The sequence below is a fragment of the Dendrobates tinctorius genome, unplaced genomic scaffold, assembly GCF_039654945.1.
Source record: "Dendrobates tinctorius isolate UK_male_01 unplaced genomic scaffold, ASM3965494v1 ptg000151l, whole genome shotgun sequence".
In the NCBI taxonomy this organism is placed as follows: domain Eukaryota; kingdom Metazoa; phylum Chordata; class Amphibia; order Anura; family Dendrobatidae; genus Dendrobates; species Dendrobates tinctorius.
The window spans coordinates 6,494,623-6,509,110 of NW_027361818.1; the positions used below are offsets into that span (position 1 = coordinate 6,494,623).

The 14,488-nt window shown below is 43.2% G+C and overlaps 1 protein-coding gene across 1 annotated transcript in view; it reads left to right on the forward strand.

Annotated features, from left to right (window-relative positions):
- Positions 1 to 217: 217 nt before the first annotated feature.
- Positions 218 to 14,488, forward strand: part of LOC141049901 (extracellular calcium-sensing receptor-like) — an 87,035-nt gene continuing 72,764 nt past the window's right edge. The window contains exons 1-3 of the mRNA XM_073546739.1: positions 218 to 563; positions 5,506 to 5,611; positions 10,447 to 10,738. Coding sequence (XP_073402840.1) covers positions 218 to 563; positions 5,506 to 5,611; positions 10,447 to 10,738 — 744 coding nt within the window. The remainder of the gene's footprint in view (positions 564 to 5,505; positions 5,612 to 10,446; positions 10,739 to 14,488) is intronic.

Genomic DNA, 14,488 nt, shown 5'->3' on the forward strand with positions numbered 1-14,488 from the left:
GCTAGGGTGCCCTCACAGGGCAGTCAGCCCCATAATGTTTAAGTACACGAGCCCAGCCACACGGGGCCTGAGGGCCATAGAAGACAGCTACAAAGATAACAGCAGTGCAGTTCTCCTTAGCACAGAACATAGTAATGAAGATTGCAGCGGTACAGAGTATCACACTACAGATAGCAGGATGACAGTGGCAGCAGTTCAGCCACACAGGTCGCTCATCATGCGGCAGAATTCTATGTGGGTGGATGCCCTCCTGTCTGGGGTGAAACGGATAGGGGAACTCCCTAGAGTAGTGAAGCTGAATGGTGAGGACGCTGTGCTGATGGCTGGGACAGGACAACCCAGGGATATGCTGAAGAATGATAGTGAGAGTATAGGGAAAGTGAAGAAGGAAAACTGTGTGAAACCTGATGTGTACACTGTAATTGATGTGAACCGGCTGAGATTGGATAACAGTAAAGTTACTTGTTTGAAGTTGGAAATGAACTGTGACTTTGTTTGTTCCTCAGCATCTGAGGAAAATAAACAGCAGCTGAGAGAAAGCACAGAGGGAGAGACCACAACAGGTATGCGGATGATGACCTGTGATTTTCATGTGAAAGGAGAACAGGGCACATCAGAGCTGTCTACCTCAGCCACAACTACGGCCCTGTCTTTCCCTCACATGTGCATGATGTGCCCATAGGGGTATAAACAACAAAAAACACCAGTTTTTCATGGACCTGCATCAATTGTGGCCACAAGCATCAAGCAGTGGCCTGTTAAGTGGCTCTATGTTCCTTTTTAATCGCCGAAGTTCCAGAAATGCAGGTGTTCACATGATTGACTGATCAAAAAGGGTCCCCAATCAAGTTAGGACCTGGATAGGCTTGATGCCACATTGGGTGAAGAGGTTAAAGTTGATCATGGAAAAATTATGTAGGGAAAACTAGGAGGCCCCTAAAAGTGAGAATTTGGGGAGCACTTTGGCGATATTAAACACAAAAGGGATACATCACTGGCTCGCCATATAGTCAGTGTCCACCAGTCCCAGAGGCTGGCTGGGTGACTGGAACAGAAGGATCCTACAGAGGGAAACACAATGGATATTTCTTATTTCTGTTAGAGTCCATGAGTCCAGGGGGGATTAACTGCTAGGAATCCAGGTTTGTGTGCACTTGCACCTTATGCAGATAATAGGCCTATTTACTTGCCTAAGATTTAATGGCTAGATAATCCATGCACAGCGCTTGCACCTTATATTGTTTTCATGTCTACCCAATTTACTTAGGCCTCTTTCACACTTCAGTTTTTTTGCATCAGTTCAAATCCGCCAAAAAGTCATACAAGCGGATCCGTTGTTAACTGATGTGAACGGATGGCACAGGATCCGTTTTTAGACGGATCCTGAAAATGCGGAAATTCTGGCGAGAGATAGAGAGAGAGAGAGAGAGAGAGAGAATTTTTTTTTTTTTGGCCGGCACCCAGAAAGAATTTCGGGTTAAATGAGTGTCTGGAGGATCCGCCACAGAAAAAAACGTTACAAGCTCCGTTTTGAAATCTTTGAGGATGGTGACGGACAGCAATTTTTGGCGGATCCTCAAAAAAAACGGATGCAACGGACAGCAATCCGTCACAATCCGCCATTAATGCAAGTCAATGGGGAAAAAAACGGATCCTCAAAAAAAATTTGAGGATCCGTTTTTTTCAAAACCTGGCGGATTGTGACTGATTGTAAAAAACGGAAGTGTGAAAGAGGCCTTAGGATCTCATTGCTGGACAGTTTAGCATAGGACTTTGATTGGCATATTGTGCATAGCACTTCATTTGGCATACAGTTGTGCTCAAAAGTTTACATACTCCAGCAGAATTTTTGCTTTCTTGGCCTTTTTTTCAGAGAATATCAATGATAACACCAAAACTTTTTCTCCACTCATGGTTAGTGGTTGTGTGAAGCCATTTACTGTCAAACTACCATTTTTTCTCTTTTTAAATCATAATGACAACCCAGAACATCCAAATGACCCGGATCAAAAGTTCACACACCCCATTTCTTAATACCGTGTATTGCCCTCTCTAACATCAATGACAGTGTGAAGTCTTTTATGGTAGTTGTAGATGAGGTTCTTTATTTTCTCAGATGGTAAAGCTGCTCACTCTTCTTGGCAAAAAGCCTCCAGTTCCTGAAAATTCCTGGTCTGTCTAGCATTGACTGTGCACCTGAGATCTCCCCAGAGTGGCTCAATGATATTGAGATCAGGAAACTGAGATGGCCACTCCAGATAATTCACTTTGTTCTGCTGTACTTAATGACAGGTCGACTTGGCCTTGTGTTTTAGATTGTTGGATTGTTCAAATGCGTCCTATTGCGCAGCTTCCGAGCTGATGATTGCAAATTTGCCTCCAGTATTTGCTGATAACGTGCTGCATTCACCTTTCTTTCAACTTTGACCAAGTTTCCTGTGCCTTTGTAGCTCACACATCCCCAAAACATCAGCGATCCACCTCCGTGCTTTACAGTAGGAATGGTGTTCCTTTCATCAGGCCTTGTTGACCTCTCTCCAAATGTAACGTGTATGCTTGTGGCCAAAAAGTTCAATTTTGGTCTCATCACTCCAAATTACCTTGTTCCAGAAGTTTTGAGGCTTGCCTCTGTGCTGTTTTGCGTATTGTAGGCGAGGTACTTTGTTGCATTTGTGCAGTAAAGGCTTTTTTCTGGCGACTCAACCATGCAGCCCATTTTTCTTCAAGTGCCTCCTTATGGTGCATCTTGAAAAAGCCACACCGCTAGTTTTCAGAGAGTCCAGTATTTCAGCTGATGTTATTTGTGAGTTTTTCTTTGCATCCTGAACAATTTTCCTGGCAGTAGTGGACAAAATTTTTGTTGTTCTACCTGACCGCGGTTTTGTTTTTACAGAGCCCCTGATTTTCCATTTGTTAATCACAGTTAGAACGCTGCTGACTGGCATTATCAATTCCTTGGATATCTTTTAGTATCCCTTTCCTCTTTATACAGTTCAACTACCTTTTCCCGTAGATCAGTTGACAATTCTGTTGCTTACCCCATGACTCAATCCAGAAATGTCAGTGGCTGGATGAAAGATGCAAGAGTCTGTCTGGATCCCAGAATCTCACTCAGCTTTTATGCACACACACTGATTACAAGCAAACAGGTCACAGGTGAGGATGTTACCTTTAGTAGCCATTCAAACCCATTTGTGTCAACTTCTGTGCATGTTATCAGGCCAAAATCACCAGGGTATGTGAACTTTTGATCAGGGTCATTTGGATGTTTTGGATTGTCATTATGATTTAAAAGAGAAAACACAGTAATCTGACAATAAATGGCTTCACCCAACCACTAACCATGAGTGGAGAAAAAGTTTTGGTGTTATCATTCATATTCTCTGCAAAAAGGTCAAGAAAGCAAAAATTCTGCCGGGGCATGTAAACTTTTGAGCACAACTGTATATGTAAAGTATATATATTCTTTTTATTTTGATGAAATCCCTTTTTTAACATCTTTTGCACAGCACTTTATTTATTAATCATGTACTGTATATGACCATTCAATAATAATTTTTTTTCACTTCATTATATTTACGTAACTGTTTGGACACTACACATATGATGTATTGATCATTTTTTGGCTATGTAATTTGGATTCATTTTTACCTACATGATCTCACACCGGTGGCTATTCCTGTTTTACATCTTCAACATTTCTCTATATTTTTTAAATAAACATTTCTTGTCTTTTTATTCATTACTAATAAGAATTATGACTTTTACAGGGGCTCAGCACTTCTACTTTTCTCTGTAGGTTATTTCTGATTTTTTTTTAAGTTTGCCCCTATATATTTCTAGCCTCCCCCCGTTTCTAGGAATTATTGTTGTGCGGCTGGAGGTTGGACCACCAGTCATGTCTACTCTGGACGACTCCATCTAGTCTAGAGTAATCCTGGTATATTTGGAGAGTTAATTAAACAATTCTTGTAAAACTGTGATTTAATTTATTTATAACAGGGTTCCCCAACTCCAGTCCTCAAGGCCCACAAACAGGTCATGTTTTCAGAATTTCCTAGTATTGCCCGGTGATAATTGCATCACTTGTACAATACAAGGGAAATCCTGAAAACATGACCTGTTGGTAGGCCTTGAGGACTGGAGTTGGGGTACTCTGATTTATAAGATCTACACTATCCAAGATCATTTCCATTAAAAATGTCTCAATGACCCCAACTTTCTTTTGGGAAGATATTGCCTAATGCCTCCTATCAGGGCAACATTTGAGATATTTCTTTTATTTCAGTTGGAGGATTGCATTATGAGCAGGTTGTAAATTATACTAGCAAAAGATGATGACAAGTCACTTGGGATGTTTAATTGGTATTGACATCATCATCCGTTCCAATAATTACCCTCTAGCCCCCCAGGACCAATTCATCTTTTAAGTATTTATACCACTGATCTTGTTGCTCTCTGAGAGATGGCATTATGTGTGTGTGTTGTGCTTGTGAAATACTTTTGCACACATGAGTGAGAGTAAGCTGTGCTCGATGATTGGGACTGGTTGCGTTCTAGATATGTTCTAGACTAAAATATCATTTTTGAGGGGGATTTGGTTGGGGTGGAATATTTGATTATCGGCGACACAAAACAGAACACAAGGATTATTAACATTTCTGGCACTAAAAGAACATTTTATAAGTGACTGGATATAGAGAATTTCAAGGCAAAGAAGGAAAGAAGTTAAAAGGACAAAGAGAGGGAGGTAGGAAAGAAGGCGAGGGGAAAACAAAAAGGAAGAATAGGGGAAAGGAAGAGAAGGGAGAGAAAAGAATAGGGATAGAGAGCGAGAAAGTGAATAAGAGTAGAATACAAAACGGGAAGGGAGAGACGTGAATAAAAGATAAGGGAAAGAAGGAAGGAGAGGAATGCTGGTAAGAGAAAAAGAGGGAGAAGAGAAGGAAAAGGCAAGAGAAGAGTAGGGAAGGGAAAGAGAAGCAGAAACAAGAATGACGAGAGAAGCATAAGGGAGAAAAAACAAGGGGGGGAAGGTAAAAAAGACAAGAGAAAATAGAGGGTGAAAGAAGGTAAAGGAAACAAAGAAGGTGAAGGTAAGGATGATGGGGTCTATAAACCCATTACATGAATGTATCTGGTTTCTCTAAGGTAGACCTATTAGTATGTATGTGAGCCTAAGACTATTCTCTTACTGGAAGATTTTACACCATTTGAGTAGTATACATTAAAAATAGAAGATTGGGGCTCTTTGGGTGGTCTTCTTCACCTCATCAACTCTCTAGTCCCATATCTCTATGTGAAAGCCGATCATGACATTTTATCCAATTTTTGATCTGCTGTTTATGAACGTAACCTTACGACATATGCGATGTCTATATAAGATCACATCTCTGTTGCTTTGTGAGGTTTGGCTTTTGTATATCTGCGCTGTGCAAGGATGTAAAGGTGTGACGTCCACTGCAGGCTGCCATATGCCTAATAGCCATTTCAGTGGGTATCTAGGTCAGTTTGGGGACCTGGTCATAGGAGGAACATTTTCCATTCATGTGAAAAGAATTTATTCAGAAACTCATTTTACAAGCAAACCAGAAGATCTTATATGTCAACAGTAAGTCTATTGAAATCTATAAGGGTTGTATTTGTTTTGATTTGGCAGTATGTAGATATGAAGTCCAGCACTGGTGGGGAGGGCTCATCAATACCAGGTATCTGATACTAGGATGTTATATGATGGTAATTGTTACAGCAAAACCAGGACACAAGGACATGGCGTCGTTCTTCAAAGTGGCCAGTGCCCAGTATTATTATTTCTTTATTATTATTATTATTTATTTATTTATATAGCACCATTGGTTCCATGGTGCTGTACATGAGAAGGGGTTACATACAAATTACAGATATCACTTACAGTAAACAAACTAACAATGACAGACTGATACAGAGGGGAGAGAACCCTCCCCTTTCGGGCTTACATGCTACAGGATGATGGGGAAGGAGACAGTAGGTTGGTGGGTTGCAGCAGTTCTGGTGTTGGTTGAGGTGATATCTCTGGTAGTGGTGAGAGAGAAGGAGGTAGCGGGGTCATTGCTGGCTGTAGGCTTTCTTGAAGAGGTGGGTTTTCAGGTTCCGCCTGAAGGATCCAAATGTGGTTGATAGAGGGACTTGTTGAGGCAAAGAATTCCAGAGGATAGGGGATATTCGGGAGAAGTCTTGGAGGCAGTTGGGTGAGGAGCGAATAAGTGTGGAGGAGAGAAGGAGGTCTTGGGAGGACCGGAGATTACATGAGGGAAGGTATCGGGAGACTAGTTCAGAGTCATATGGGGGAGACAGGTTATAGATAGCCTTGTAGGTCAGTATTAGTAATTTGAACAGGATACGCTGAGGGAATGGGAGCCAGTGAATAGATTTGCAGAGGGGAGAAGTGGAGGAGTAGCGAGGAGAGAGATGAATTAGTCAGGCAGCAAAGATAAGGATGGACTGGAGAGGTGCGAGGGTGTTAGCAGGGAGACCACAGAAAAGGATGTTGCGGTAGTCAAGGCGGGAGATGATGAGGGCATGCACAAGCATTTTAGTAGATTGAGGGTTGAGGAAAGGACGGATTCTGGAAATATTTTGAGCTGGAGGAGGTGGAAATAGCTTGGATGTGCGTTTCAAGGACAGGGCAGAGTCAAAGGTTACTCTGAGGCAGCGGACTTCCGGTACTGAGGAAAGTGTGATGTCATTAATTGTTATAGCTAGGTCAGGTAAGGAAGATCTGTGAGATGGAATAAAGATGATGAGCTCAGATTTGTCCACATTGAGCTTGAGGAAGTGAGAGGAGAAGAAGGAGGATATGGCTGATAGACACTCTGAGATTCTGGACAGCAGAGAGGTGACGTCTGGGCCAGAGAGGTAGATCTGAGTGTCATCAGCATAAAGGTTGTACTGGAATCCGTGGGACTTTATGAGTTGCCCCAGACCAAGTGTATAGATTGAGAAGAGTAGGGGGCCTAAAACAGAGCCTTGGGGGACTCCAAAAGAGAGAGGGAGGGATGAGGAGCAGTTGTGGGAGTGGGAAACGCTGAATGTATGATTGGAAAGGTATGAGGAGATTCAGGATAGGGCAAGGTCTTTGATGCTGAAGGAGGAGAGGATCTGTGGTAGGAGGCAGTGGTCAACTGTGTCGAATGCAGAGGACAGTTCTAGAAGCAGGAGTATAGAGTATTGTCCATTTGATTTGGCTGTAAGTAGGTTGTTAGTAATTTTGGTCAGGGCTGTCTCAGTGGAGTGATGGGGGCGGAAACCAGATTGTAGATTGTCAAAGAGCAAGTTAGATGATGGGTGGGAGAAAAGCTCAGCGTGGACGTGCTGTTCCTGGAGTTTGGAAGTGAATGGGAGCAACGATATTGGGCGATAGCTGGACATAGCGGTTTGGTCAAGGGTTGACTTTTTAAGGATAGGCGTGATTGTGGCATGTTTGAAAGCAGAAAGGAAGGTATCGGACATTAGTGATAGGTTGAAGAGGTGGGTTAGGGATGGGATAAGTGTGGTGGTGAGGTTGGAGAGGAGGTGGGATGGGATAGGGTCGAGTGCACAGGTTGTGAGGTGCGATTTGGAGAAGAGACAATTAAGCTCTCCTTCAGTGATGTTGGAGAGTGAGGTTATGGGGTTTGGGCATTGGTCTGGTATACAAAGGGGTTGTGGTGGTTGAGTGATGAAGACTTGCCTTGTTTGGTCAATCTTATTTTTGAAGTGTGTGGCAAAGCCCTCGGCAGAGATGAGGGAGGTTGGAGGAGGCAGTGGTGGGCGGAGGAGTGAGTTAAAAGTTTTGAATAACTGTTTGGGGTTGTAGGATAGGGAAGATACGAGGGTTGTGAATTAGGCCTGTTTAGCAGAGGTGAGGACAAATTTGAAATCGAGTATTGCCTGTTTGAATGCGGTGAAGTCGTCTTACGAATTTGTTTTCTTCCAGCGCCGCTCTGCAATCCTGGACACGTGCCGGAGCTTTTTAGTGGTGTTATTGTGCCAGGGTAGTCTGTTGATACATCGCATTCTGCTATGAACAAGAGAGGCAACCGCATCAATAGCTGATGCGAGAGTGGCATTGTAGAAAGCAGGGGCACCGTCTGTGTCGTGGAGTGAGGATATGGATGCCAGTGGTAGAATAGAGTCAGAGAGCGTGTGGGTGTCTAGGTGTGCAAGGTTTCTGCGGGGGTGCGCGTGTTGCTGGACATGGGTGACAGGTGAGGAGGACAGGGATAAGAAAGTGAGTAGATGGTGGTCAGATAGAGGGAGAGGGGAAGTGGTGAAGTTAGAAAGAGAGCAAAGGTGGGTGAAGACCAGGTCTAATGTGTGTCAGTCTGTGTGGTTGGCTGAGGAGGACCACTGAGTAAGTCCAAAGGATGAAGTAAGGGACAGGGGTTTGGAGGCTGCTGACTGAAGGGAATCAGTGGGGATGTTGAAGTCACCCATGATGATAGTGGGGGTGTCAGTTGAAAGAAATTGAAGAAGCCAGGTAGAGAATTGGTCAATGAAGGCAGTGGACAGGCCTGGAGGTCGGTATATGACGGCCACTTGGAGGTTGCAGGGAGAGTAGATGCGGACAGAGTGGACTTCAAAAGAGGGGAGGATTAGGGAGGGAAGAGGTGGTATTGGGTTGAAGGTACAGTTAGAAGAAAGGAGAAGACCCACTCCTCCACCATGTCTATTGCCAGGGCAAGGAGTGTGGGTGAAGGGGAGGCCGCCGTAACACAGCGCAGCAGGGGAGGTGGTGTCAGAGGGTGTCAGCCATGTTTCTGTGAGGCCAAGGAACGCAAGATTGCGAGAGAGAAAGAGGTCATGAATCACATGGAGCTTATTGCAGACGGAGCGGACATTCCAAAGTGCTCCCGAGAGAGGGAGCAGGGGGTTGGGTGTCAATGGCAAAGGTTTTAAGTTGGAAAGATTGCGGTAGTATGTGAACTTTCTCTGCCGGAACCCAATAATAAAAATAATGTTGCAGAAGAGAAACCTTCTAACTTGTTACAGTCCTGCTAGAAATATGAAGCTACCATCTCGTGGGAGCAAATACCAATTCTATGTCTAATCGGCCCTTTCCTCAACCCTCAATCTACTAAAATGCTTATGCATGCCCTCATCATCCCCCACCTCAACTACTGCAACATCCTTTTCTGTGGCCTCCCTGCTAACACCCTCGCACCTCTCCGAGTCCATCCTTAACTCTGCTGCCCGACTAATTTATCTCTTTCCTCGCTACTCCTCCGCTTCTCCCCTCTGCAAATCTCTTCACTGGCTCCCGTTCCCTCAGCGTATCCTGTTCAAATTACTAATACTGACCTACCACGCCATCTATAATCTGTCTCCTCCATATATCTCTGAACTAATCTCTCGATCCCTTCCCTCACGTAATCTCAGGTCCTCCCAAGACCTCCTTCTCTCCTCCACACTTATTCGCTCCTCACCCAACCACCTCCAAGACTTCTCCCAAATAGCCCCCATCCTCTGGAATTCTTTGCCCCAACACCTCCAACTATCAACCACATTCGGATCCTTCAGACAGAACCTGAAAACCCATCTCTTCAGGAAAGCTTACAGCCTGCAATGACCCCGCTACCGCCTCACCACAATCGGACATATCGCCTCAACCAACACCGGAATTGCTGCAATCCCCCAACCTACTGTCTCCTTCCCCACCATCCTGTAGAATGTAAGCCTACAAGAGCAGGGTCATCTCCCCTCTGTATCAGTCTGTGATTGCTAGTTTGTTTACTGTAAGTGATATCTGCAATTTGCATGTAACCCCTTCTCAGGTACAGCACCATGGAATCAATGGTGCTATATTAATAATAATAATAATAATAATAATAATAATAATAATACCCTTTCTCAGTTTAGAGGTAAGTTACTAGTGAAAAATAGCTGTCATATTTATTTTTAAGGAAGGAGAATGTTACTTCAGAAGGATCTTGGTTAGGTTTTGAGAGATTGATTAGGTTTTGTCCTGAGGAAGAAGTCCTGCGTGACTTTGAAACCAAAATAAAACTTTTTCAAAGAACTTCTCGATATCCTAGAATCTCCATCAGCAGCGCAGGTACAGACACTTCTTACTTGGATTAACAATTGAGAAGGATCTATGGAGAGATTATTAATGTGGTGAATATCACTAATCTGGGGTGAGTGATACATTTCCCAAATTTTAAATGGACAGATGAATTGGGACAGTATTTATAAAGGCTTTTCTCATAAAATCCTAATGTATCTCTCTATCATAACTAATCTAGTCCAGGTTATACCCTTAAATCAACATTTACAGCGCCAGCCTAACGTGTTTTAGAAAAGGAAGTAGAAATTGTAGATCCATAAGACCAAAGGGATGGTTAAGGAGAATAGTACGACATGTTCTACTACATAGATACAGATATATGCAGAAAAAACCCTTCAACCATCTACATTTTATTCCATTAGACTTGAAGTTCGAGCCTTCCAGATCATGCACGCCTTTATATTCGCTGTGGAACAGATCAATAAAAACCCAGATCTTCTTCCCAATATCACGCTGGGATTCCAGATTTATGAAATTTGCACTGCCGTGAGAAGAGCAGCAGAAGGCACCTTGTGGATGTTATCTGGAGGAGAACCAAGTGTCCCAAATTATCATTGTCGTGAAGAAGTAACACTGGCTGGGATTATTGGTGATTCTGCATCTACACGCTCAATCCTCATGGCTCAAATCTTGGGTCTATACAGATATCCACAGGTAAGGCGCACAGCGTCCTCCTTGTTTGAGGAACAGTTTATGTCCCAGAAGTGTCCTTCCTGTTTAAATAAGTTCTTGTCCATATATTCACATATTCCTCTTTCCTTACCAGATGCTTTATCTAAGCTACTACCAATTTTTCACCTCTGTGTTTTTATCTGAATTTTCTTGAATTGGTTCACATTAGTGTTGAGCGAAACAGGTCGGTCAGATTCAAAAGTCGCCGACTTTCGACAAAGTCGGGTTGCATGAAACGAAATCCGACCACAGTGTGAAGTCGGCCAAGCGGTCGGCGACCCAAGCGCCAAAGTCGGGTTTCGCCGAATGCTTGCACGTGACTTTTTTCAGCCAATGAGAGAAGCAGAGCATAGCATAGCGGAAGCATAGCTGGAGTGGGAGTGGGAGATAGAGAGAGGGAGAGGGAGAAGAGAGGGAGAAGATAGAGAGAAGAGAGAGAGAAGAGAGAGCGATTTTGCCGCCTCTAGGGTTAAGCCCTTCCTGACATCAGACGTACTATCCCGTCCATGGGACCCGGGCCCCTATGCCCATGGACGGAATAGTACGTCTAGCGCGATCAGCGGCGCCCACGTGGTGAGCGCCGCTGATCGCGGCCGGTTGTCAGCTGATTATCACAGCTGACACCCGGCACTATGTGTCAGGGGTGGTCACGGACCGCCCCCGACACGTTAACCCCTTGCAAACCGCGATCAAACATGATCGCGGTGTACCGGGAGTTAAAGGGAAGCATCGGCAGGGAGGGGGCTCCCTCCGTGCTTCCCTGAGCCCCCCACGGCAGCGCAATGTGCAGCGCTGCTGCGGGGGACTCCTTTCCTCCAGGCCCCCGGATCCAAGATGGCGACGGGGGCCTTCGGGGGCCTGGAGGAAGCTGGCTTCCTCAGTGCCTGCAAAGCGCAGGCATGAGGAAGCCTTGTGCACTGCCTGTGACAGATTGCTGATCTGTCACAGTGATCTGTGATGTGACAGATCAGCGATCTGTCACAGGACAGTGATGTCCCACCTGGGACTATGTAATAAAGTAAAAAAAAAATTAAAAAAAAGTGTAAAAATAATTTTAAAAAAATCGCCAAATAAATTAGTAAAAAAAAAAAAAAATATTCCCCAATAAATTCATTTTTTGAAAATAAAAAAAAACCAAAACAATAAAAGTACACATATTAGGTATCGCCGCGTCCGTAACGACCCGCCCTATAAAACTGACCCAATAGTTAACCCCTTTAGCGAACCCCTTAAAAAATATAAAAAAAAAACTAAGCAAAAAATAATGATTTATTATCATACCGCCAAACAAAAAGTGCAATAACGCGCGATCAAAAAGACGCATATAAATATCCATGGTACCGCTGAAAACGTCATCTTGTCCCGCAGAAAACGAGCTGCCACACAGCATCATCAGCAAAAAAATAAAAAAGTTATAGCTCGCAGAATAAAGCGATGCAAAAATAATTATTTTTTATATAAAATAGTTTTCATTGCATAAAACCGACAAAACATAAAAAAAGACCTAAATGAGGTATCGCTGTAACCGTACTGACCCGAAGAATAAAACGGCTTTATCAATTTTACCGCACACGGAACGGTGTAAACGCACTCCCCCAAAAGAAATTTATGAAACGCTGGTTTTTGTTCATTCTGTGTCCCAAAAATCGGAATAAAAAGCGATCAAAAAATGTCACGTGCCCGAAAATGGTACCAATAAAAACGTCAACTCGTCCCGCAAAAAATAAGACCTCACATGACGCGGTGGGTCAAAATACGGAAAAATTATAGCTCTCAATATGTGGTGATGCAAAAACTATTTTTACAATAAAAAGCGTCTTTTAGCATGCGACAGCTGCCAAAAATAAAACCGCCATAAATAGTAAATCATAAATAGGGAAAAATAATAAAATTAAAAAAATGTATTTATTTCCATTTTTCCATTAGGGCTAGGGTTAGGGCTAGGGCTAGCGTTAGGGCTAGGGTTAGGGCTAGGGTTAGGACTTGGGTTAGGGCTGAGATTAGGGTTAGGGGTGTGTTGGGGTTTGGGTTGGAGTTAGAATTGGGGGTTTCCACTGTTTGGGCACATCAGGGGCTCTCCAAATGCAACATTGCGTCTGATCTCAATTCCAGCCCATTCTGAGTTGAAAAAGTCATATGGTGCTCCTTCCCTTCCAAGCTCTGCCATGCGCCCAAACAGTGTTTTACCCCCACATATGGGGTATCAGCCTACTCAGGACAAATTGCAAAACAATTTTTGGGGTCCAATTTCTCCTGTTACCCTTAGGAAAATAAAAAATTGGGGGCAAAAATATCATTTTTGTGGGAATAAATTTTTTATTTTCACGTCCGAGCGTTATAAACTTCTGTGAAGCACTTGGGGGTTCAAAGTGCTCACCACACATCTAGATAAGTTCCGTGGGGGGGTCTAGTGTCCAAAATGGTGTCATTTGTGGGGGGTTTCCACTGTTTTGGTACATCAGGGGTTTTCCAATCGCGACATGATGTCGGATCTCAATTCCAGCCAAAAACGTCAAATGGCGCTGCTTCCCTTCCGAGCTCTGCCATGCGCCCAAATAGTGGTTTACCCCCACATGTGGGGTATCAGCATACTCAGGACAAATTGCACAATAACTTTTAGGGTCCTGTTACCCTTGGGAAAATAAAAATTGGGGTGAAAAGATCATTTTTGTGGAAAAAATATGATTTTTTAATTGTACCGCTGTACGTTATAAACTTCTGTAAAGCCCTTGTGGGTTCAAAGTTCTCACCACATATCTAGATAAGTTCCTTGGGGGGTCTAGTTTCCAAAATGGGGTCACTTGTAGGGGGTTTCCACTGTTTAGGTACATCAGGGACTCTCCAAACGTGACATGGCGTCCGATCTGAATTCCAGCCAATTTTGCATTGAAAAAGTCAAACGGCGCTCCTTCCATTCTGAGCTCTGCCATGCGCCGAAACAGTCGTTCCCCCCCACAAATCAGGTATCAGCGTACTCAGGACAAATTGCACAATAACTTTTGCAGTCCAATTTCTCCTGTTACCCTTGGTAAAATAAAAAAAATTGAACCTGAAGTATTTTTCTTGTGAAAAAAAGTTAGATGTTCATTTTTTTTAAAATATTCAAAAAAATTCCTGTGACGCACCTAAAGGGTTAATAAACTTCTTGAATGTGGTTTTGAGCACCTTAAGGAGTGCAGTTTTTAGAATGGTGTCACTTTTGGGTATTTTCTATCATATAGACCCCTCAAAGTGGCTTCAAATGTAATGTGGTCCTAAAAATAAAATGGTGTTGTAAAAATGAGAAATCGCTGGTCAACTTTTAACCCTTATAACTTCCTAACAAAAAAAAATTTTGGTTCCAAAATTGTGCTGATGTAAAGTAAACATGTGGGAAATGTTAGTTATCAAGTTTTTTGTGTGCCGTATCTCTGTGATTTAAGGGCATAAAAATTCAAAGTTGTAAAATTGCAAAATTTTCAAAATTTTTGCCAAATTTCCATTTTTTTTCACAAATAAACGCAAGTTATTTGAATGAAATTTTACCAGTAACATGAAGTACAATATGTCATGAGAAAACAATGTCAGAATCACCGGGATCCATAGAAGCGTTCCAGAGTTATGGCTTCATAAAGGTACAGTGGTCAGAATTGTAAAAATTGGCCCGGTCATGAACGTGCAAACCACCCTTGGGGGTGAAGGGGTTAAAATTCATGCCAGTTGTGTTTAGTCCTCCACTCACTGCCAACTTTT